At 38.9% G+C, this 23,676-nt stretch overlaps 1 protein-coding gene and 2 pseudogenes across 1 annotated transcript; 1 reads left to right on the forward strand and 2 right to left on the reverse strand.

Annotated features, from left to right (window-relative positions):
* Positions 1-5,596: 5,596 nt before the first annotated feature.
* LOC147824934 (trace amine-associated receptor 7a-like) lies at positions 5,597-7,471 on the reverse strand. Its single transcript, XM_087187883.1, has one exon. It carries the CDS (start codon positions 7,249-7,251, stop codon positions 6,217-6,219), a length of 1,035 nt encoding a protein of 344 aa, XP_087044009.1. The 5' UTR covers positions 7,252-7,471; the 3' UTR covers positions 5,597-6,216.
* Positions 7,472-18,266: 10,795 nt separating this feature from the next.
* On the reverse strand, positions 18,267-19,567 carry LOC147824935 (trace amine-associated receptor 7a-like; annotated as a pseudogene).
* Positions 19,568-22,152: 2,585 nt separating this feature from the next.
* On the forward strand, positions 22,153-23,599 carry LOC147824936 (peptidyl-prolyl cis-trans isomerase FKBP8 pseudogene; annotated as a pseudogene).
* Positions 23,600-23,676: the final 77 nt, after the last annotated feature.

A 23,676-nucleotide genomic window follows, 5' to 3' on the forward strand; every position in this document is an offset into this window, starting at 1 on the left:
GGGGAGCGCGCGGGCGGGGAGCGCGCGGGCGGGGAGCGCGCGGGCGGGGAGCGCGCGGGCGGGGAGCGCGCGGGCGGGGAGCGCGCGGGCGGGGAGCGCGCGGGCGGGGAGCGCGCGGGCGGGGAGCGCGCGGGCGGGGAGCGCGCGGGCGGGCACCAACTTGATCATCCGGGGTAGGGGAGCCGGATAATAAACTCCTGTGTGGATTTAATATCGGTCTCTGGTTGGTTCTCTCTCGCTCGGTGTAACATCTAGAATATATAAAGAACTCAAAAAGATCAGACCCCCCCAAATATAAAGATCCAATTCAAAAATAGGCATCTGAAATGGAAAAAATGGAAATAAAGTCTTTGTAAATAGGGAAGGGTGGAGGGGGTGAAGGGAGGGCTAGGAATGGGGAAAAAATAAGAACCAAGATGCATTATATAAAGGTACAATTCCCAATGAGAAATGTAATTGTGTTGTATACCTACAATGTACCAATAAAAGAATTTAATAAAAAAAAATAGGCATCTGAAATGCACAGACATTTCTCAGACAAAGAAATAAAAGCAGCAAATAAAGATATGAAAAAATGTTCATCCTCACCGGTCATTTGAGAGATGCAGATGAAAACAACTCTGCGATTCCACCTCACCCCAGAAGGAATGGCTGCTATCAAGAAATCAACCAATAACAAATGCTGGCGGGATTGTGGGGAGAAAGGAACCCTTCTTCACTGCTGGTGGGAGTGCAGACTGGTGTAACCACTGTGGAAATCAATACGTAGATACCTCAAAGAACTAGGACTGGAAGTCCCATTTGACCCAGCTATTCCTCTGCTGTTTATCTTCCCAAAAGAATTAAAAGCATTATAGCACAGTGATATATGCTCACCAATGTTTATAGTGACACAGTTTGTAATAGGTAAACCTTGGAAACAGCCCAATTGTCCATCAATTGGAGACTGGATAAAGAAGATGTCGTTTTTTTAATAAAATGGAGTACTACTCAGCCATAAATATGAGAAACTAGAGACATTTACAGCTAAGTGAATGAACATTTAAGCCATACTCTTAAGTGAAATAAATAGGGCACACATGTGTAAATAGCAAATAGTTTCTCTGGTGTGAAAAACTAAAAGTGTAAATAAGGATCAAAATGTATAATTGATATTATGTAATAGGAAGAAAAGGTCTAAAGGAGTAGGGGAAGTGGGAGGGGCAGGGGAAAGGAAAAAAGGGAAAAGAAAAACTATGAGAAAAAGAAAAAAATGGAAACAGTCTTTGTAAACAGGGAAGGGTGGAGGGGGTGAAGGGAAGGCAGGGGAAAGGGGAAGAAAATAAGAACCAAGATACATCATGTAAAGGTACAAGATCCCAATGAGGAATGTAACTGTACTGTATACCTAAAATGTACCAATAAACTTAATGGGGAAAAAAAAAAAGAACATGATGCTTTGGAGGCTCTTTCCAAGGCTTCTAAAATGCTTCCCCCGTTGCTCATAAAAGTATCTTCAGTAAATAGTTTTCCAATGAACAGATCAGAGGAAGATTAGACAGAAGTCCTTGCTTTAGGGAAACGGAAATGTCTACTTCTTCAATTCCTATTCCACCCTTTTCACTGCTTCTATTCCATAGGGAGAAGAGAAGACAAGATGAAAATAATGCATAGCAAATTTAGTCCTCACATAGTCCTCCCTTGGTGGACTTGGCCTTTCAGTACATAGAATCCAATCATGTCAGTGTTAACAAGAGCAATTTTTGTACAGCAGCCTCTTCATGCAATGTCCCCACTCTAACTATGCAATGCCAGTGAGTGATTAGTGTTGATTTGACCTTTTCCAACACCCTCCCCCAACTTGTGTTCCATGCCTGGAGGCTCTAGAAGAACCCTTAATGGGGCACCTACAGCAAGGTCCAATGTTTCTCTCCAAATATTTTCTAGGCCCAGTGGAACTCAGGCATACAGTGTAAACTCCTCCCCCAGTCAGTCTGCTAACTTTCCACAGTGCTTCCCAATTCCACCTTTTGGCTGCTTAAAATTAACACAGGGGTAATTCAGGAATGCTAGTCTATAAGGAGGTCTAAATATGGACTACACCTTAAGTCATCAGTACCTTCCGCAATGAGCTTGTCTCCTGGACAATGTGAAACCCGACACAAAACCCATGCTGGGTCCTCTCATAGACAGAGTTTAAACAGGAGTGCAATGGTGTCCACTGGGTGGCTTGCTCACATCAGGGTCTGCCCAGTGGGTAGACTCCCTCCAAAGAAATAACTTGTGGACCTCATCTCAGAGCCTATAATTGTGTGGGTGCCACATTGTGGACACTGCTCATCAAGGCCACAGTGCTACTAGGCATGATAAAGCCCCCTGCCTGTATTCACATGCTGTCCTACATTGACTATGCTATGCCCTGCATCTAAACAAAAGACGGCTTAGATCATTCTGAAGGGAATTTTCTGTACTAATATTTTGTGAGTCTACCATAAATTTAATGATTGGTTGATAAGAGAATGCAGGAAAATATAACATTCATGGTTTGTGAATTTTCTGTTCTTGAATTCAATACCAATGCTCCACTCTTAGAGAAAGAGGCTGTTTCCAGAAGACAGTTTAAATAACACGCTGTTCGATAAATGCTCACAGTAAAATACCACAAATTTAACATTTATTATGTCTTCAACTTTGATAATAACCACCTTGATGCATAAGGATCTGTAAGAAATCACATTTACTTAATGTAAATAGACATATTCTTCCTAAATTTATTAAAATATTTCTATATTTAAAGTAAATACACGATTTTCATTCAGCAAATGTTTATTGACAGTTCCATGTATAGTGGAAAGTTGCTGCTGGAGGCATAAAGATGAAAAGCATATTCCTCAAATAACAGTTTTTAGAGAAAATAAATATGCAAAACAGATCACTAGAATGCAGAACATAACGTGATAGACTGCACAATGTGGTTCCTGAAAAGAGGGAGACTGCATAGAAAGGTATTTTTTGTTTTGAACATTGAAAAATAAAAGAAAATATCAAGGTTAGTATTAAATACATTATCTACTAAAGGTATGTGCAATTCATAAACAACCACATTTTTATTCAAAATAATGAACTGGTTTTCATGGAAAAGAATTAAATTCAATTTATCATTACAAATGCTTAGGTGAACCTTGGGATTGGAATGTGCCAGTCTTGCTGGGGAGAAGAGGCTCAAAGGAGCCAATGGTCAAACAGTATAATGTAGCAAGAACAGGGTTTTGTTTGATGTGTGAACCAATCATGCCTCAGTAGTTAAAATGTAGTTTATCTGCATGACCCTGCTTTGAGTGTCAGGAGAAAAAAATCACGTACAATAAAAACATGATTTAAAAATATTTTAAAATTACGAATTACAGATAACAGCCAATAATCCTAACCCTTGAAGAGGCTAAGTCAGTAGGACTGCAAGTTGCAGCCCAGCCTAGGCAATTTAATGACTTACTGAGACCCTGTCATGATATCAAAATTCTAAAAAGTTCTGGGGATGTAGCTGTGTGAAGACCTTGGGTTCAAGCCTCAGCACAACTTGAAAAAAATGTTATAATGAAGAATGTATTCCACCCTGCTGTTGATATCTGTGTATAGAAATTTGCTTATAATTTTCTTTATTGTAGTTATATTTTTCCAATAAAATCATTTTTATAAAAACTGCATGCCCGAAAAATCTCTAAGCAAGTCATCCACAAATGCTGGGCCTTATTCCCTTTTGAGGGGGAGGATAGTTAGGAGTTATCTCAGTCTCTGATTACTAAATATGTGATGTTGGACATTGAAAGTTGACCTCTTTATACCTCAGCTTTCTCAGTAGAAGGAATAATATTGCCCACTTCATGGGTGGCTGTAAAGATTAAATGAGTTATTATAATTAAAGAAATCCAATGCACAGAATGAATATTTCATAAATGAACATATAATTCTTACAAGATTTAAATTCCTTTCTTGATATATCCTTCTGGGTCTAGAACCCACCCATGACTTTTGGAATCACTCAATGACGGTCCCTGAAATAAAGGCTCACATTCTAAACCCAGCACAAAGCAGTTCCCAGAGAATGATGAAAACAAAAGTACTTTCTCTTTTATAATGGAAGTTTTAAATACTTATAAAAATAGCACAGTGCACTGATCTTGGAATGGATATGGTAAAATGAAATGATTTGTCTAATATATTTGAAAGGTTACAAAAAACAAAAACAATTATGAGAATAGTGAAGTAGATATTCAACGTGCCTTTTCAATCCAGAAAGAAGTTGGCATTAACATGAGTGCATATGACAATTCTATACCTGGAAGAACAAAATTAGAAAGTTACTTTCTATGTGGCATGTACTTACTGGGGAAATAACTAATAATTATTCCAGAAAAATGAATATAAACAAAAGAACATCGGACACAGTGCATATGTGCTTTTTTCTATTAATTTGATTTAGAAAAAGCTACTCATATTGAAATACTAGAATGAAAAGAATTTCAGTATTCAACTTTCAAACTCAAGAATCTTGAGCAAGGAATTCTAAGGTATCCAATGTGCATTTAGTTATCAGTAAATTTCATAAAAGCATACAGTGTCACCAAGGCACAATAAATTCAGAAAAGGTACAGTATATAAAGAAAGTTTCAAAGTCAAAGCACTTATTTAATGATAGAAGAACTCATGTGCTTCTAATAAATAGTATTGATGTGTATCTAAATAGAAATTATAAAAACTAGCAAGAACATTTTGTATGCTTTTGTTCCTTCTCCAAAGGTATAATGCTATGCTTTTTAAAATTTCTAGTCTGTCACAAGCTTAAATATTTCATGATTTTGTATGTGAGAAACTCAAAATATAAATAAAGAACAAAATTAAAAATATATAATAGGAAACAGGGAGATAGCTCTTTGTAAAAGGGAAGGGGATCAAGACATGGAGGGAGGAAGGAGGGGACAGAGGAGGAGGAGAAAAGAATCAATATGTGTTACGTATACGCACCAGCTCCCCAGGAAAAATGTAACCATTATGTACTGAAAACATGTCCTAATAAAAATAAAAATTGATACAAAAGGAAAAAAACAAAACAAAACACAAGTAAATAAGTAAAAATTGGTGTCTAAGAGAAAGGAATCTACAAGGGAGTCCGCAGCGGATTCAACTTCTTCATAGGCAAGTGACCGTCTAACCTGGATACAAAGAGCACTTTATCTCTAATTACCTGGTGTGTGCAGGATGCTGTGAATCACATAATTCAGGTAGTTTGGAACTGCATTAATGAAATGCATTTTCCACCCTTGGTATTTGCTTTGTGTTATAACCTTCATATCAATCTTTTATTTTCTTTTGAATATATTTTAGATTTATATTTTCATGTATATCTTTGAAAACTGTAAAAGTTCAGAACAATTCCAAATTAAGTGTGAAGTAAATTAATTTAAATTAAGGTTAAATGATAAGAAGGAATCTTAAAATTACTGATTTAAACATATAATAACTTGTGAAATTTCTGAGCATTATGTAAATTTTTGTAAGTGCAATACTTACCAGCAAAATAACTCATTGAATAGATGAATGTTTTGACTTATGACATCAATGTTCTTTTCCATTTTAAACAATGGAACTGATATTAATAGAAATATCTCCCGATTTATTTTTTCTGACTCTGTTATCATATTTTTCAATATACAAATCTGACAAGACATTGCAGCATTTCTCTTTGTCTCCTCTGAACAAAGAGCTATCAGCTCTGTTTCTTTTAGTTAATTTACACTTTATGAAGGAAATGCTACAAGGGAAGGATACATACCCAGGAATTAAACCTACATGAAATAATAAAAGCCAAGATTCATAATTTTTAAATATCCTTCAGTAGATCTCATATCTAATTTTTTGTTAAATATTCTCAGATAAACTACGAAATGGTTATATACCTGGCATATAAGGAAGCTCAGAGAAACCTCAGTGGCCCCAGATAACAAATGCCAGTGATAAATGGCAGAATGGCTCATGTCCCTTCCATTAAATTTTGGTTTGAATGTTATATTTACCAAGAAATATTGCACTTGAATTTCACCTGGATTTGACCAGGATCAAAGTTAAATCATAATTCAATTGTTTTACAGTAAGAGATCTTCCACATGGATTATCTTTTATTTTCTCCCTGATGAATCTATAGTGAATCTCTTTTCAATTCCCCTCATCAAAAACAAGAGCCTACTCAGAAAACAAGTTTGTTGCTGAGGAATTCTCTCTGAACACTTGGCCTGTAACAATTAGTTTGATGGCTTTTCGAAACCAAGGGTAAAAGAAAGCATAGATCAAGGGATTCATTGCTGAGTTGTAGTAAGCGATCCAAACTAATATCTCATACACATATGTGGGTGTGATGAAACCCAGGAAGGCATCGATGAAGGAATCCAAGAAGTATGGCAACCATGAAATCAGAAATGCTATCACTGTGATTCCCAGGGTTGTTGCAGCTTTTCTCTCCCTCTTGGCCACCCTGTCTTTGTAGCTGTCTGATGATTTTGCAGTCTTATTGCTCAGACTTTCAATTTTCCTAGCCTGCTGCTTAGCTATGAGGAAAATCTTGGAGTAAACAGTTATCATCACAAGTGCAGGGATGAAAAATAATAGAAAATCAATCAAGACCCAGCTTTGATTCACTGCAACCTGACAGCCTCCCACACAGGTCAGAGCACTCACTACTTCCTCCAGCCCAGCTTCATTTGCCCCTGTGTAAAGAAGGGAAAACCAAAAAACAATGGGTAGCAGCCAGGAGAAGGAGATACACGTGCCAGATACAGAGAAGGTGAACCTGGTTGGATAGACCAGAGGGTCAGTGACAGCGATGTATCTATCAATGGAGATAAAGCACAAGTGGAAGATAGAAGAATAACAGAAGGAGCCATCAAAACAGGAGTGGAATTTACAGTAAGCGTCCCCAAAGTACCAGCAGCTCTCCACAGACCTGACCATGCTGAAGGGCATCACAGTCGTCCCCACCAAGAAGTCAGCACAGGCCAGAGAGGCGACCAGAAAATTGGCTGGGGAGTGGAGCTGCTTGAAGTGCAGGATTGAAGTCATCACCAGCAGGTTTCCAAAGGCAGCCAGCACAGCTCCAGAGCCAAACACCAGGTACAGAACCAGGCGGGGGCCTGGGGAGTAGGGAGCTTTGACACAGGATCCATTCCAGTTCTCATAGCACAGCTGGACAGCTGCAAGAGGGGTTGGGTCACTGCTGGACATGATTTTCTTTTGATACTTGACATCTTCTATGGCCAATTGTATGATTTCCACCTTCAAAAATCCTCAAAAAACATAAAATATGCTTATTGTGAGGAAGTCAATAGCTTTTTAGGCACTTACCAGTATTAATGTCCTCATCTGATAAAATTATCAGATGCACAAGTAATCAACTTTAATTAGTATATGAAATGCTGTTCATTTCTATTTTAAAATATTTCTCTTTCTTACCTTACATCTTCATATCTGAGCAGTGTTTTTCTTTAAAAGGAATGATCTGTTTTCTAATGCGTTTTTGAGGGCCACCTTTATTAGGGTTCTTATTCTAATTAAACAGTTTTCCCTCAGGAAAACAGTGCAATAATTTCCCATATCTAATTCCCCTAAGATTGAATCCCATAGTTCAAGGTGAGGAAGTAAGACTTTAAATTGCAGGCCCCCCCCCACCATCAAACTCAGGACCTTGAGCTTGCTAGGCAGGCGTCATGCCACTGAGCTACATCCCCATCCCTTACATACATTTCTAATTTGCTGATAACATTTGGTGTTTTCTTGTGATGGAAATGGGAATGATAGATGTGCTGACAAACCTTTGCTCAGAATTTGAAAGCATATTGTTTGTTCCAATTAATCATTGTACACTACCTTTTTCATAATTGTGAATTTTTATTAATTGTTCTCATGTTGTATTAAAACCTCCTTCAGATAAGCTTTTCATTCTTTCTACCACGGATTTGTGTTTTTTAATAATTTACTTTTTAGTACACTTTTGCAATACTTACTAAATTCATGGATCATGGGGAAATGATCCATACACTTAAACTGCATTTGTGAATATACTTTAATTATGTTTTAAGAACTCCAACCCTCACCCAACACATTATAATCAAAATCCCAGAAATCCAACGCAACACAACATCTCATAAACATATATCAAGTTATTACATTTTAGAAGAATTACTAATATGTGACAGAAATTGGGGTGTGAATAATTGAGCTCCAATAAGAGCTGAGAGGGATTATATGGATCTTTGAAAAATATGATTTCCTGTCTGCTTACTGACAAGTATCAGAAAGTTCAAATAAAATTTAAATCACACATGTCACTTAATACTATAATTCTTTCTAATAAATAACCTTAGAAGAATCAGGTGGGTAATTACAATGAAAAGGATAGTCACTGGATGATTCAATGAATAATTGCAATAAACAATAAATGAATGTGAATAATTTAAATATATTACATTCTAGTTGTGTAATGGAATGTTATGGAGCCATTTAAAAGCAATAAGAAGTTATTATAGTTGAAATGGTAATACAGTTGCAACACATAGTTTAACTAGGAACCAAAAATCTAACACATCTTATGAAATAGTCTAGGCAATCAGACTATGTGACTATACTTAAGTTTTTTTTTTAATTTTTAAAAATGTATAACTTTATTATCATTCACTAAACACACACATATACAAAAATTAAAATTATTCAAAGAAAAGCAATGCAAGGGGAAAAAAACTATAATAATATTCAAATATAATAGAACTCAACCAAAGCAAAACTGAAAAGTACTTAAATATTTTTTGATATAATTTAAAAAAACATCTCAAGCATTAACAAGACATCAAAGGATGTGGTTTGTTTTAGAAAGATTTTCATAACTAATATTGAACAAATAATGGTCTGGAGAAAAATTCTAATTAGCTAGTAGACTCCACATAGGCCAAATTTTTTAAAATTTAAATTTCAATACCATCATGTGGCACGTGATGGAAATATAATCTGAAAAATATGTTATTAGGCAGTTTCATCTGTGTGTGTGGCAAAGTACCACACAGAGTGCCAACTTCTAAGTGCAAACTGAGACGGTATATGTGAGTCATCTGTGATGGCCCCTTGATATTATCCAAATACACAGTTAAACACGAGATTCATGAGGCTACCACTGGCATAGCAGCACACTGTTTTACAGCAAACTCTTTTATATAAGTAGGATCATGCACTAAAGGATGAAAAGCACAGCATGTTACGATAAGTACCTAAAACACTAACAGTCATTTATCACACTATGGAGTACTGTGTACTGTACATAGCTGTATGTGCTTCTTCTGGAAACATACCCTCCTCTCCTTTGATCTCAGTGACTCTTCCTTCCCAAGCCACTGATGAGCCAGCCTAGTCTCTATCTACATCTCTTTCTATAGTTTTAAACACAATCTATATATGGATTCTTTCCAGATTCCAGCCTGTAACTCTGATCTCTCCCCTTCCCTTCCTGCCACCCCTACCCCTTTGAACCTTTTCTTTCTATTTCAAATTATCCATTATTCATTTTAATCATTTTAATCCTTAATTACACTTTCAGTTTCTCACACTAGAGAAGTTTTTGAAAAGTCCTACTTTATGTATAATAGAGGGGATTTACTTTGTAAATTAATTCCGGAATTGCACCCTTGGCCATAGAATATGACAGCATTCTCTGCTATCAAAAGAGAATTGTGAGCAGTCAGCTGACCTCCTGTGGTCGTTTCTGCTAAGAAACATGTCTGCCTCTGCAATGGCTACCAAAAGCAGCAAAGATAACCTGCGGTGGGGGAAACTTGAGGCTAATGAAATGTGTTGCTTGAAAGCACTAAAGAACTGCGTGATGTCTAGAGGCAGTGACATTGATGAGGTGCTGATAGGAAGTACACCAGCTGTCCTCTCAGGACACTGTCCCTGGGAGCACACCTGCAACTTGTCTCCATTCCCCTAAGAAAGAGACAGTGTTCCCTCGGAATGAAAAATTTTTGTGGTTACTGATGATTGATATTTCTGTCCCTAATGTTAAAGGAATGTCAAGGGGAAGTAGGAGCAAGAAGACAGAAGGGGCTTCCTTGAGAGGGCTCACAATCTGGGAATGTTGGAGTGCTGCAGAGCAAGGAAAAGCATCTCTAGCCTTCCCAAAGAGGTGTTCAAGACGCTGGCCATGCAGGGCTGCAACTTCAGAACTTTCTTTGCACATTAGAAAGAGTTAAAGGTATTTTTATTAATCCATCTGTCCATCCAATCACTACTCAATAAAAGTAGCACTTAAACTAATATTCTTCCATATTCCTCCTAATATTTTCTAAATGTCTGATTTGCTGAAATGATACCAATTTCTTAGATGGCAAACTTCTACGTCAGGCTTTCCCAACTTGAGCACTACTGACATTTAAGTTCCTATAACAGTTGTGAATGGGATTGGGGAGTAAGTTGCATAGATTTTGTGGCTTATGGTATCATCTCTTCCAGTAGATGCCCTTAAAACCGCTCAGTTATCCCAGTCACAAGTGTTTCTGAACATTGACAAATGTTTAGGTCCAAAATGAACTGCCATTAAGACCACTGTTCTAAAAAATAAAAAAGTATACAGTAATTCTTGCCATTTTGAGTAGAGAAGTGACATTACATTTCCATCATTTTAAGATCCATTTATTAATTATCACCTGACATCGTATTTAGTGAATTCCTGTCACCAAGTATAAAGTAACAAATGTAACATGTGGTCTCTATTCATAGAAAGCTTAAGATCTTAGGAAACAGACTTAAACCAAGTATGTGGAGAAGTGGCCCTATGAATTCAATTTCCCATAATCCAGTGATGGCAAACCTTTTAGAGACCGAGTACCCAAACTGTCACCCACATATTATTACAAAATGTCAATGGTGCAATTAAACCTGAATACTGAGATTTTAGTTTAGAAAAAAAGCTCATACATTAACATCTTTTGTCTTTAAAGAAAAACACAACAATGCTCGTGCCATAGGTTTGCCACCACTGTCATAAGCATTTTATAGGTGTTAGCACAAAAGCACAAGGATGAACAAATGTAGAAGAAGCAGCTCTGAAATTGGATAAACAAAAAGCTGCTTCAAAATTTGTAAAATTTCAAGTACTTTTTTATTATATCATCAAAATTCAATAGTGGAATCAAGGGAGATTTATACTCTCACATTTGGTGTTGTTAATCTAGAGCACTGTCCACAGTGCTGAGCTGGGAGGTAACTGGATGGACTACCTAAGGACGCTAAGATGCTTCCCCTGTTGCTCCTAAAAGCATCTTCAGTGAGTGGTTTTGTAACAGATCAGACCAAGATTAAACAGAAGTCCTATTTGCAGCAGTTTGTGATTCTGAAACCTGAGATAGGATTTACAGGTAAACTCTTATCCTTGCATCAGCTAAAGTTGTTTGAGGCATTTCTACAACTGACCTTTATTTTGGAGGAGGAAGTGACTTGCAGACATTGGTAAAGTAAGAGCCCACTAACTAGACCATCTCCCCAGGGACTGAGCATGGGAAATATTCCTCATTATGACCAACATAAGAGAAAGATGTGCTAATGATGCCCTGTGCTCTAGGTAATGCCCAAGTTCACAGAACTATTAAGAGAAAGGGAAAGAAATGTCATGTACCTTGTCTCTGGATTAGAGGCAAGAGGGAGCCGGTCTGAGTAGGGACAAGGTGGTAAAAGTAAATGAAGTCTAATGGGCATTTATCACATGCAATCAATTTGAATAGTAGTCTAAGAAGTTTTTCAAATTAATAAACAAATGAGTCACTTCTCACCAGACTCATTACATAATTCATTTGCATTTGAAAAGTTTTTATTAGAAATGTTAGCTGCCAAAAAAGACTTTGTATTAAGTTGTAAACAATATGAAATTATGTTTGCTCTAATGATCCTTCAAATAGTCTGCAGTAAATCATTTTTCAGCCTTTAGTTGCATCTCAGTCATAATTCGTACTGTCCCATTACCTTGACAGTTGAAAATTTTCACTTTTTCAAATTCAATTTAAAACTTCAATCCTTAAATATTTGAATATCCATGTCCTCCTCAGTATGTCTGGTAGCCAGGTGTAGGCATAAACATCTTTGTTTAGGGAAAGCTGAAATGTCTGCTTCTTCATTTCAGATCCCATACTCCCTTTCTTCTTCTATTCCGTAGTGAAAAGAGATTAAAAAAAAGATGACAATAATTCTATCCCAAATTTAGTCTTTATGTAGCCCTCATTGGTGGACTTGGCTTTCCCGTACTCACTATCCAGTCATGTCAGCATCAGTGAGGACAGTCCTTGCACAGCCGTCTCTGCAGAAAGCATCCTCACTCTCTAGTGGCAGGATGGCTGTAGCTGGCCAGCGCTGACCTGACGTTTCCCAACCTCCTCTGCTGTCGGGAGCAATGCTACGTAATTTTAGGGTAAAATCATTTGGTTAGCCTAGTTCTCTTGCCTACAGCCCAGCTACAGAATAACTCCAGTTTGGCCTCCGGTCACAACTGAGACTTCAGTGATCCAGTGATGCTGTGATTCTCCAGGACAAGAAACATCCTGGGAGCTGAAAACATCCGGGGAGAACAAACGTCTGCTCAGTTCCTCATTGTTCTTGGACTGTTAACATCTTGTTTACCCAGGATGTACTGAACTCTCTGCAAGCCTTTTGTTACATCTTGTTTATCCCAATGTGAACTATTGAACTCTATATTTCATTTGTTACATTTGTTTCTCCCGATGTACTGAATAGAAGGTGTGGTAAGCTGGGGGCTTTCGTCTTTGCCGCCCAGAGCAGCACTGATCAGACCCAAAGCTCAGCTTCTTCTCAGTCTCATTTTTTCTACCTTTCCTGTAATTCGCCGTGTGCTGCCGTGGCTCGCAGGAGACCAGGACTCACTGCAGAGGTTCTGGTAACGTCCCCTTCCCCTGTTCCCTACACTCTGCAACCTGCATGTGATGTCTCATAAATGCTATGTGCATCCTTAATGGGGCACCTACGAAAAGGTTCAAGTCTTGTTTTACCTGTGTTCTTTGAAACATAAACTCATGTGGAACTCGTGTATCTTTGCCACCTGCACCAATGAGAGTGTAAGTTCCTTCCTCGTACAGTCTTTTCTCTTTCCACTATGCCTTCCAATTCTTCTTGTCTGCTAAAACTTAACAAGGTAGGTCAGATATATTATTCTATAAGGAGGCTCAAATTGGGATGAAAACTTGCATCACCATTACTTTTTTCATAGAGAATTCTCCTGGACCATCTGATCCCAGATACAAAAGCCCATATTGTTTCCTTCTCGAGACAAAATTTAAACAGTAATGTAAACAGATCCACAGGAGTGGCTCACTCATGTCATGAGTCTGTGCACTGGGCAGGATTTTTCCAAGGGAATAACACATGGACGACCTCATCAGAGAATTTAGGCTTGTGTGGGTACCACATTGCAGACATTGCTCATCAAAGCTGCTACATTACTAGGGAGGATAACAACTTTCTTCCAATAACAATGCTGTCTTTATTCCACTTCTGGTCTATTCTGGAGGCTGTGGGGCTGCAAGAAGAAAGGAAGAGTGGAGAGAAGAGTAAAAACTCAGACTATGCCCTCCCGGGTCTAGGTAACTTGACCTGGGCCTAGATGGCATGGGCAGGAATGATACAGTGCTGAACTGGGTATGATTTTTGAATTTTATTCTGAATTAGAATGGATTTTGAGAGACTTTTAAAATCATAAATGGAGAGGCAAGCTATGGGACCTACTCACAGGGTTGTTAAAGATGGAGAATGGAAAGACACCTGAGCAAGTTTACGTGAAGGAAGAGATAAAATGGGAAAGATTTTTGTGTTTGTGATGTATGGAATTTAGCTTGTTCCATGCTAGTGATACATCTGATGGGTCGTGCTTCTCTGTACAACTAGAGAGAAGAATGAATTTCATGACTAGTGTTGCATTTCTTATGATTTTGCCCATAATTTGAAGAATACTTCACACCATACTATCATACATTTTGAGATATATCACTTACTTAATAAAAAGTAATTGCATACATAAAATGTACAAATAAACTTAATGAATAAACAAAAGTAATTGATAAATAATATTTTATTACTTTTGGATTCATTCTTCTTAAATTTCCCTCTGCCTGTATGATCCAAAAGAAAATTTAGTTTTGTTTGTCTGTTTAATTTTGTTTGTTTGTTTTGGTTTGTTGAGACCGGGTTTTCCTTTGTAGTTCAGGCTGGCCCTGAACTCACTATGTAGCCCAGGCGGGCCTTGAACTTGTGGCAATCCACCTGCCTCAGCCTCCCAAGTGCTGGGATTACAGGTGTGTGCCACCAAGCCTCGCAAGAAAATTTATTGTTGATGGAGTGCTCTACAAGATGTGAACATTTGATTTCTAAGTCAGTATTCAGATTCCATGTTCAAATACCACAAAACCAATAGCATAAAATGTGGGCAATAGTCAGTTATTCTGACTCAACACTCGACACTATCCTGAGAGCTAAGCAAAGCCTTGAGATGCTTCCTTTGCCTTGTCTTGGTCTGATAGATTCTGGATCCTAAGACAATTTGAGAGGTGTAGAGAAATAAGCCAGGTTGATGGAGACTTGTGTTAATAGATATTTTCCAATAACTAATGAGCATTTCAACCATTTAACAATGGCTAAATGGGTATATACCACCTGAAAATCAAGCTAAATGGGCACATAGTTTTATTGTAACATTCCTGCAATTTCATAGGTGGCAAAGCATATATTTGAAAGATAAGGGGGTCATGTTGATTAAAAAACCCAGATAGATAAGGATACAAACCAACACATACAGAGGGAGCCAGAGAGGTAGGAGCTACTCTTTCCAATAGAACCAGAGATAAATTCTAAGTTCCAGAAATATCAACCAGCAAGTAAGAAAGAATGTGAATGTAATAAAAGCAATCCTGGAGAAAGATTCTTCTGAAATTAAAGGGGTGTAATTCTTCAAATACAAAGTATCTATGCAGTGCACACAAAGGACAAATGAAAAAGTTTAAACACTGCATTCAGCTAAGTATAAAAAGTAAGTCTTAAAAAATTCCAAGGACAAGAGCCAAAGGGAGCTAGTGCAAGAAAAAGAATTATTATCATATTAACATCAAATTTTTCATCAGTATGCTTGTTCCTGGAATGTAATGCATTCTGAGGTATCTTTTGACACTTATTGAAAATGTATTTCTAAATAAAATTTCAATTCAGGTAATATGAAATCCTTCATAACTAACTTAGAAATAAATTCAGTATATAGTTGTACTAGAGCAAGAGAGCAGACAGTCACGGGTCTATAGTCCAGGCCAGCCTGATCTAAGGGAGGCGAGTCAAGACAATGCTCAGAAAGGACAGGTTGTACTATAATCAGTTGTTGGAGCAGGCAAGGGTGAATGTCCACACTGTTCCTGAAAGGTTGACCTTGGCCATATAGACAGCCACATACTGCTGAAATGTGCCAACCTTCTGCAAGTATTTAGAAGACCAACTTAGATCGACTAAGCCAATGATGGTGAAACTTTCAGAGACTGAGCACCCAAACAACAAGCCCAAACCCACTTATTTATTGGAAAATCCCAACACTGTAATTAAACTTGAATACTGAGGTTTTAGTTTAGAAAAAACAACATATACAACTTGTGATGGTGTTGCAGAGAGGGCTCTGCATGCCCGCTGCAGTACATGTGCCATGGGTTCCTCACCACTGGACTGAGCTTTCCGCTGCATCTAAAAATGGATGGTTTAGATCATTCCAGTGGTATTTTTTATAGTAGTATTTTATCATTCTACCATAAGTTTAGTGGTAAAGAGAATGTGGAAAATATACCATTCATGATTTGTGAATTTTTTTGTCCTTGAATTCAATAACTAATGCTCTACTGTTAGGGGAACCTCTTTCCAGAGACAGGTCAAATAAAACTCAGTTACATGAATGCTCAGAGTAAAATATCACAAATGTAACATTTATAGTCTCTTCATCTTTCATAACCATAACATCATGATGCACAACGATGTGTAGAGCATCTATTTACATAAACTATGCATATTCTAAAAATTTATTAAAATATTTCTATATTTAAGGGCAATGTATACCTTTTATCCAGGAACTTTTATTGACAATTATGTTTCATGTATAGTGGAAGGCTCCTGCTGGAGGCATAAAGATGAGAAAACCAATGCCATTCTTTTAAGGAATATATTTTAGGAAATAAACATGCAAAAGAGATCATTAGAATGCAGATGATAATGCGTTAGTGATATAGGAGAAATACAATTCCAAACATGCTAGATCCCAGATGTATTGAGTTTGTGTCCCCTGAAATTGAAGAATGGCTTCTAAGGAACAATGACAGTTAAGAATAGGAAAGATTTATTGAGAAAAACCTCTTGAGAAACAGGAGGGGTCCCAAAAGTGGTTTCCACTGAGGCCCATGGTTGGAGGTAATTTATACAACAAAATCACAATGTGAGTACAACGTGGGTCAAACTACAATCAGCCTATAATATTACAAGTATATCTGCTTAGCTAATATTGATCCAATAGGGAAATAGTCACATAGCAAGGGTACGTGGGAAGAACATAAGCATTTTGTGGAAGGGATGGGTCCAGATGTTGAAATTCCTTTTTTCTCATATCCTTCTGGTTCTAGAACCCACAGATTGACTACTGGAATCACTCAATGAATATTCAATGAAATAAAGAGTCACATTCTAGACACATCACGGAGTAGTTCCCAGAGACTAATGAAAGCAGTAGTATTTCATCTTTCATAATGAAAATTTTTAAATAATTATAAAGATAGCCAGAACATTATATTGATCTTAGAAGGGATGTGATAAAATTAATTGATTTGTCTAATATATTTGAACAGTTGTGAAAAAAGAAACACAAATGTAAGTATATTGAACTAGATGTCTGAAGTATTTTTGAAAGTAAGAATGAAGCTTTATATTATTCATCAGATACCAACATCTTTGTTTTAAAATGAGGATATGGTGCTATTCCATCATCAGAAGAACTGGGTTAGAGAAATTTATTTTATATTTCACAAATCTTCTTGCAAAAATAATGTAATTATGCCAGGAAAACAAATATATACAAAAGAGCATTGGACACATTGAATGCATGATATGTGTTGTTTTTTACTATTAATTTTATCTAGAAATAGTGTTATTGAAACCACTAGAATCAAAATAAATTTATGGTATTCAACCTGGGAACTACATAATTGGAGGTAAATGACATTAATGCATGTAGGATGCATTTAATTACCTGTAAGTCACATAAGGAGATAAAGTTTCTCAAAAACACAGTAAAATCAGAAATAATACAGTATCTTAGGAAAGGTTTAGCAATTCAAAGCAGTTATTTAATAATAGAAGAAATCATATGCTAATAATAAATAATACTGATGTGACTAAATAGAGGAAATACAAAAACATTTTTGTATGTATTTGTTCCTTCCTCAAATATATGAGGCTCTGAGTTTTAAAATGCAACAGACTAATTTAGAACAAAACCCAGTATCTCTGTCCCATACTTCACAGGACAAATTGCTCTTTAGTTTTAATATTAAGAGCAATTATCTCTAATTACCTGACTTGTTTAATCTCTTGTGAATTACAAAACTAATTCAGTGGGTTTTTTTGCTTTGGACCTGAGTTTGACGGTCCTAATGAATGTATTTTCTATCCTTGATATTAACTTTGTATATACTCTATTACATCAGTGTCCTTTCATCCCTTGAATATGTTTTACATTTATAGTTTCATATGAGTACTAAATTAATTTCAAATAAGATTAAAAATCCCTTAGTTAAACATATACTACCTTGTAAAGTTTCTGATGTATCAGGAAAAAAACCACACTGAATAGGTGAATGTTTTCATTTATGACACCAATGTTCTTTTCCATTTGAAACAATGGAAATGAAACCAGACATTGCAGTCTTTCTACATGGCCCATCTGAGCAAAGAACCATCACCTCCTTAAGGTTCTTGTAGTTAGTTTACATTTTACTAAGGAAATACTAAAAGAGAGGGTATACATATCCAGGGATTAAACCTATATAAACTAAAACCCCAAGATTCCAAATTTAAAAAGATTCTCCAGTAGGTCTTCTTTTTGTTAAATATTCCCAAGGTTACTACTAGGAAATGGTTATACACTTGACCTATAAGGAAGCTCAGAGAAATCTCAGTAACCCGAGATCACAGTGGTAAATGGCAGAGTTCGCTCCAAGATCATGCTGTTTCCTTTAAATTTCAGATTTAAAATTACATTTACCATGCAACATTGCACGTGAATTTAGACTGGATTTGGTCTGATCAAAGTTGAAACATAATTAAATTATTTTACAATAAGAGATCTGGAACATGGATCATCTTTCTTAACTCTGTAGTATGTCTACTGTGAATCTTTTAATTCCCCAATTTAAAGAAAGAAACTACTCAGGAAACAAGTTTATTGAGGAGGAATTCTCTCTGAACAATTTGCCAGTGACAATTAGTTTGATGGCTTTTCGAAACCAAGGGTAAAAGAAAGCATAGATCAAGGGATTCATTGCTGAGTTGTAGTAAGCGATCCAAACTAATATCTCATACACATATGTGGGTGTGATGAAACCCAGGAAGGCATCGATGATGGAATCAATGAAATATGGCAACCATGAAATCAGAAATGCTATCACTGTGATTCCCAGGGTTATTGCAGCTTTTCTCTCCCTCTTGGCCACCCTGTCTTTGTAGCTGTCTGATGATTTCATAGTCATATGGCTCAAACTTTCAATTTTCCTAGCCTGTTGTTTAGCAATGCGGAAAATCTGAATAAACCATTATCATTACAAGCGCAGGGATGAAAAATAATAGAAAATCAATCAAGACCCAGCTTTGATTGACTGCCATCTGACAGCCTCCCACACAGGTGAGAGCACTCACTAGTTCCTCCAGCCCAGCTTCAGTTACCCCTGTGTAAAAAAAACAGAAAAGCTGTAGACAACAGCAAGCAGCCAGGAGAAGGTGATACAAATGCTAGATACAGAATCAGTGAACCTGGTTGGATAGACCAGAGGGTCAGTGACAGCGATGTATCTATCCATAGAAATAAAAAACAAGTGGAAGATAGAGCAGTAACTGAAGGAGCCATCAAAACAAGTGTGGAATCTACAGTAAGTGTCCCCAAAGTACCAGCAGCTCTCCACAGACCTGACCATGCTGAAGGGCATCACAGTCGCCCCCACCAAGAAGTCAGCACAGGCCAGAGAGGCGACCAGAAAATTGGCTGGGGAGTGGAGCTGCTTGAAGTGCAGGATTGAAGTCATCACCAGCAGGTTTCCAAAGACAGCCAGCACAGCCCCAGAGCCAAACACCAGGTACAGAACCAGGTGGGGGCCTGGGGCATAGGGAGCCTTAACACAGGACCAGTTCAAGTTCTCATAGCACAGCTGGACAGCTGCAGGAGGGGCCTGGTCATCGCTCATGTTTCTCTCTGTACCTGGTAATGGAGTCATCTTCAGTGGCCAAATGTGTAACTGCTGACTTCAAAAATATAAAATACTCAATAATTATGAGTGCATTTTTTTCCTTTTCTTAATGTAAAATAGGAAGAAAAGGTCTTTATTCCTATATTTAGAAACTAATTAATGTCCTCATCTGAAAACAATTATTTCCTTCATAATATACAACTAATCAACATTCAATATTAAGTACCATGCTGTGTATTTCTATTTGAAAAATATTTCATTACCTGCTTCTACCCTTCTGAACAGTGTTTGCCTCAAAAGGAATGCTCTGTTATCTGATGCCTGTTTGATTGCTGTCTCTTATTAGGGTTCTTATCCTAATTAAACAAAGCTAAGGCAGTGCCCCAAACACTCTGTTTCCCTCAGGAAAGTGGCTTAATTATTGCACATATGTAAAGCTTCAAAGACTGAATCCCCACAGTGCAAGGTGAGGCAAGTGAGGAACTTCTATATAACTATTGTGTTTCCATCAAAAGCAAATTTATACCCTTCTAATTTGCTGATGACATTTAACCTTCCATGAAATAGTAATTGAAAGAATAGCTATTCTGAGAATCCCTTACTCAGAGTTTGGAACCCATATTGCTTGTTCTGATTAATTGTTAGAGATGGCTGTCTCTTCATTGTGCGAACTGTTTATCAATGATTTTCATGATGGCTTTCAGTAACTGGGCTTCATTTAAGGCCTTTACCCTTTCTGAATTGTTTTGTGTTAAAAGAGTAAAATGCAGAGTCATATTGTAATATCTACAACAGTGCAGCATTCATTTTTATAGTTCTGATTTAATTAACTATGAGGGTAGAGTACAAGGCATTTTCCTCATGGAATTAAACATGCAAAGTTGAGTAGAAATAAATTTTGTTTCAAGCCTTTTTGTTTTGTTTGTTTTAATAGTAATTATTAGAAGTATTAGAAATGAAATATGTAAAATATCTTCAGACTTGGAATCTTCAGAGATTCTAACACATGACTCTACCTTTGACAAATTTACTTTACTTCTTAGAACTCTAGGACAGAACTCATCTTAGACTTTGATAAGATTTTTCTGATGAATGATTTCTGGACTTATTTTAAAGCCAGGTTTTAAAAATTCAGACAAAATTTCTACTTGAAAACATCAGTTTTAATGTTTGCTACTAAATAAAGGAACTTCCAAACATATCATTCCCTTTAGTCAGTATAGCATATTATTATATTTTTAATATTTTCCAAATTGGGGAACACATGAAGGTAACATGTTTTGACTCATATTTATGGATGGATGAAAATAATCAACATATTTTCATTTTTGTATTTGTAATTTGTTCTTTTGTATAATTTCAAATTGTCTACTTTATTAATGGGTTTCTAGTTTGGATTTTTCAAAATCATTTTATCATATGTTTTTAATTGTATAAATTCAGAATGTCCAAAATGATGCTTAAAATGTGTATCAAAAGTAATTCCTATAAGTAATAATTTAACATATTTATTACTTTTCCTAGTGAATATTTTCCATTTTTTTGGTGATGACTACTTAACATTTTTTTAATTACATTGATATAGTCAGTATTAATGTAAGTGTGAAACTCACAAATAAGTTTCATTCCAAGAAAATGTAGGTAAATAAGATTCAACTGTACTGTGAAAAAAAGAGTCCATTACAGTACACCTGTGAAAGTTCGTAAGTGAAATGTTCGTAAGTTATGGACTTACTATAGTTTGTTTACAATAGTTTCTTTCTGCTAGTAGATCTCATGTTGCTGGTCACTGGCTGCTTTCCACTCAGGCCACACTGTCCCCACCTGCGCTCCTCTCTCCTTTTCCTCCTCCCTGAACTTCTTTCTTTGGAATTTTGTCTTCCAGTCATCTCCTGGCAGCACACAAACCAAGTCAATCTCCCACCATTCCTCCTGGCTAATCACCAGTATCTCAATGAAATGTTTGAATAAATAAAGTCCTAGTCACATATTTTATTTACTATCCAGCGTCAAGATGAGATACCAGCATGAGACCAGATAAAAAGAACCATGTGTTGATTGTGTTAAAGTAAGAACATGAGGGATAACTCATATGTCCTGTATGCATAGGGAAACTATGAATGAGGGGCCCTTTGTGTTGGGTCTGATGGGTTGAGGAAAGAGATCAAAGGTGAAAGAGGGGAAAGCTATCCAGAAAGAAAGGCCAACATAGGCCAAGTATTTAGATAAGGCATATGGATCACCAGGATTTCAAAGTCTTGAGTTGCTGTCACATGGGAATCATGTATGGAGCAGTATGAGACATGTTCTCAGGGATAAAACTGACTCCCTGGGTATACCGGTCTAAGCAGTCTGGATTCATGCAGCCGTCAGTGTATTCAAAGGAGCAGAATAAGAATACATTAGTGGGGGCTTGGAATTTAGCTCAGTGGTTCTTGCGCCTGCCTCACAAGCGCAAGGCCCTGAGTTCGATCCCCAGTACCAGAAAAAAAAAAAAAAAAAAAAGAATTGGTGAGAGATAAAAATTTAACTACCACACACTTAATTTTGCTATAAATATAGTTTTATTGGCCAGGAGCTGGTTCCCGAGGCGCGGCGGCTGCGGCTGGGGGCGGGGAGGGGCACAGGACCCCAGGCGGGGGTCCTGGAGCCGAGGCCCAGTTCCCGTCCACCAGCAGCATGGCATCGTGTGCTGAGGAGCCCTCTGAGCCTGCCGCCCCACTGCCTGCTGGGGTTCCCCCACTTGAGGATTTTGAGGTGCTGGACGGGGTTGAGGACGCAGATGCTGAGGAAAAGGAGGAGGAAGAGGATGATGATGACCTGAGTGAGCTGCCACTACTCGAGGACATGGGACAGTCTCCAGCAGAGGAGGCCGAGCAGCCTGGGGCGCTGGCCCGAGAGTTCCTGGGCTCTGTGGAGCCCGCGGCTGCGCCAGCTCCTGCCCCCGAAGAGTGGCTGGACATTCTGGGGAACGGGCTGCTGAGGAAGAAGACGCTGATGCCGGGCCTGCCCGGCTCGGGCCGCCCCACCAAGGGCCAGGTGGTCACGGTGCAGCTGCAGATGTCCCTGGAGAACAGCACGCGGGTGCACGAGGAGCCCGAGCTGGCCTTCACCCTGGGGGACTGCAACGTCATCCAGGCCCTGGACCTCAGCGTTCCCCTCATGGATGTGGGTGAGACTGCCATGGTCACTGCCGACTCCAAGTATTGCTACGGCCCGCGGGGCAGCAGGAGCCCCTACATCCCCCCGCACGCGGCACTGTGCCTGGAGGTGACCCTGAAGACGGCAGTGGACGGGCCCAACCTGGAGCTGCTCACTGGCCAGGAGCGCGTGGCTCTGGCCAACCGGAAGCGTGAGTGTGGCAACGCCCACTACCAGCGGGCGGACTTCGTGCTGGCCGCCAGCTCCTACGACCTGGTCATCAAGGCCATCACCTCCAGCGCCAAAGTGGACGTGACCTTCGAGGAGGAGGAGCAGCTGCTGCAGCTGAAGGTCAAGTGTCTCAACAACCTGGCCGCCTCACAGCTCAAGCTGGACCACTACCGCGCCGCCCTTCGCTCCTGCAGCCTGGTGCTGGAGCACCAGCCCGACAACATCAAGGCGCTCTTCCGCAAGGGCAAGGTGCTGGCGCAGCAGGGCGAGTACAGCGAGGCCATCCCTATCCTGCGGGCGGCACTGAGACTGGAGCCCTCCAACAAGACAATTCACACCGAGCTCCCAAAGCTGGTAAAGAAGCATGCGGCACAGCGGAGCACAGAGACTGCCCTGTACCAGAAGATGCTGGGCAACCCCAGCCGGCTGCCTGCCAAGTGTCCCAGCAAGGGCGCCTGGTCCATCCCATGGAAGTGGCTGTTTGGGGCGACCGCTGTTGCCCTGGGGGGTGTGGCTCTCTCTGTGGTCATCGCTGCCAGGAACTGACCACCCAGGTGGCCGCCTCCCCTCCTCACACCACGGGCCCCACCCCGTCCCTCCTCCCCCAGGCTCCCTGTCCACTGCCCGCTGGCCTAGCCCCTCCCCCCGGGCGGGGCAGGAAGGACGGTGAACAGAGTGACGGCCCCGCCCCACGGAGGGCAGTGAGGTGTGGCCCTGAGGGAGGGAGCGGCAGGTGGGGTGGGGGGGCTGCTCCTCCAGACTG

The sequence above is a fragment of the Heterocephalus glaber genome, unplaced genomic scaffold (genome assembly GCF_053883595.1).
Source record: "Heterocephalus glaber isolate CG9 unplaced genomic scaffold, H.glaber_assembly_v1.0 deba00001523, whole genome shotgun sequence".
NCBI lineage: Eukaryota > Metazoa > Chordata > Mammalia > Rodentia > Bathyergidae > Heterocephalus > Heterocephalus glaber.

What these genes read in the sequence shown, in the direction of transcription:
- LOC147824934 (XM_087187883.1), bottom strand. Translation starts at nt 7,251, where the DNA reads ATGTCCAGCAGTGACCCAACCCCTCTTGCAGCTGTCCAGCTGTGCTAT.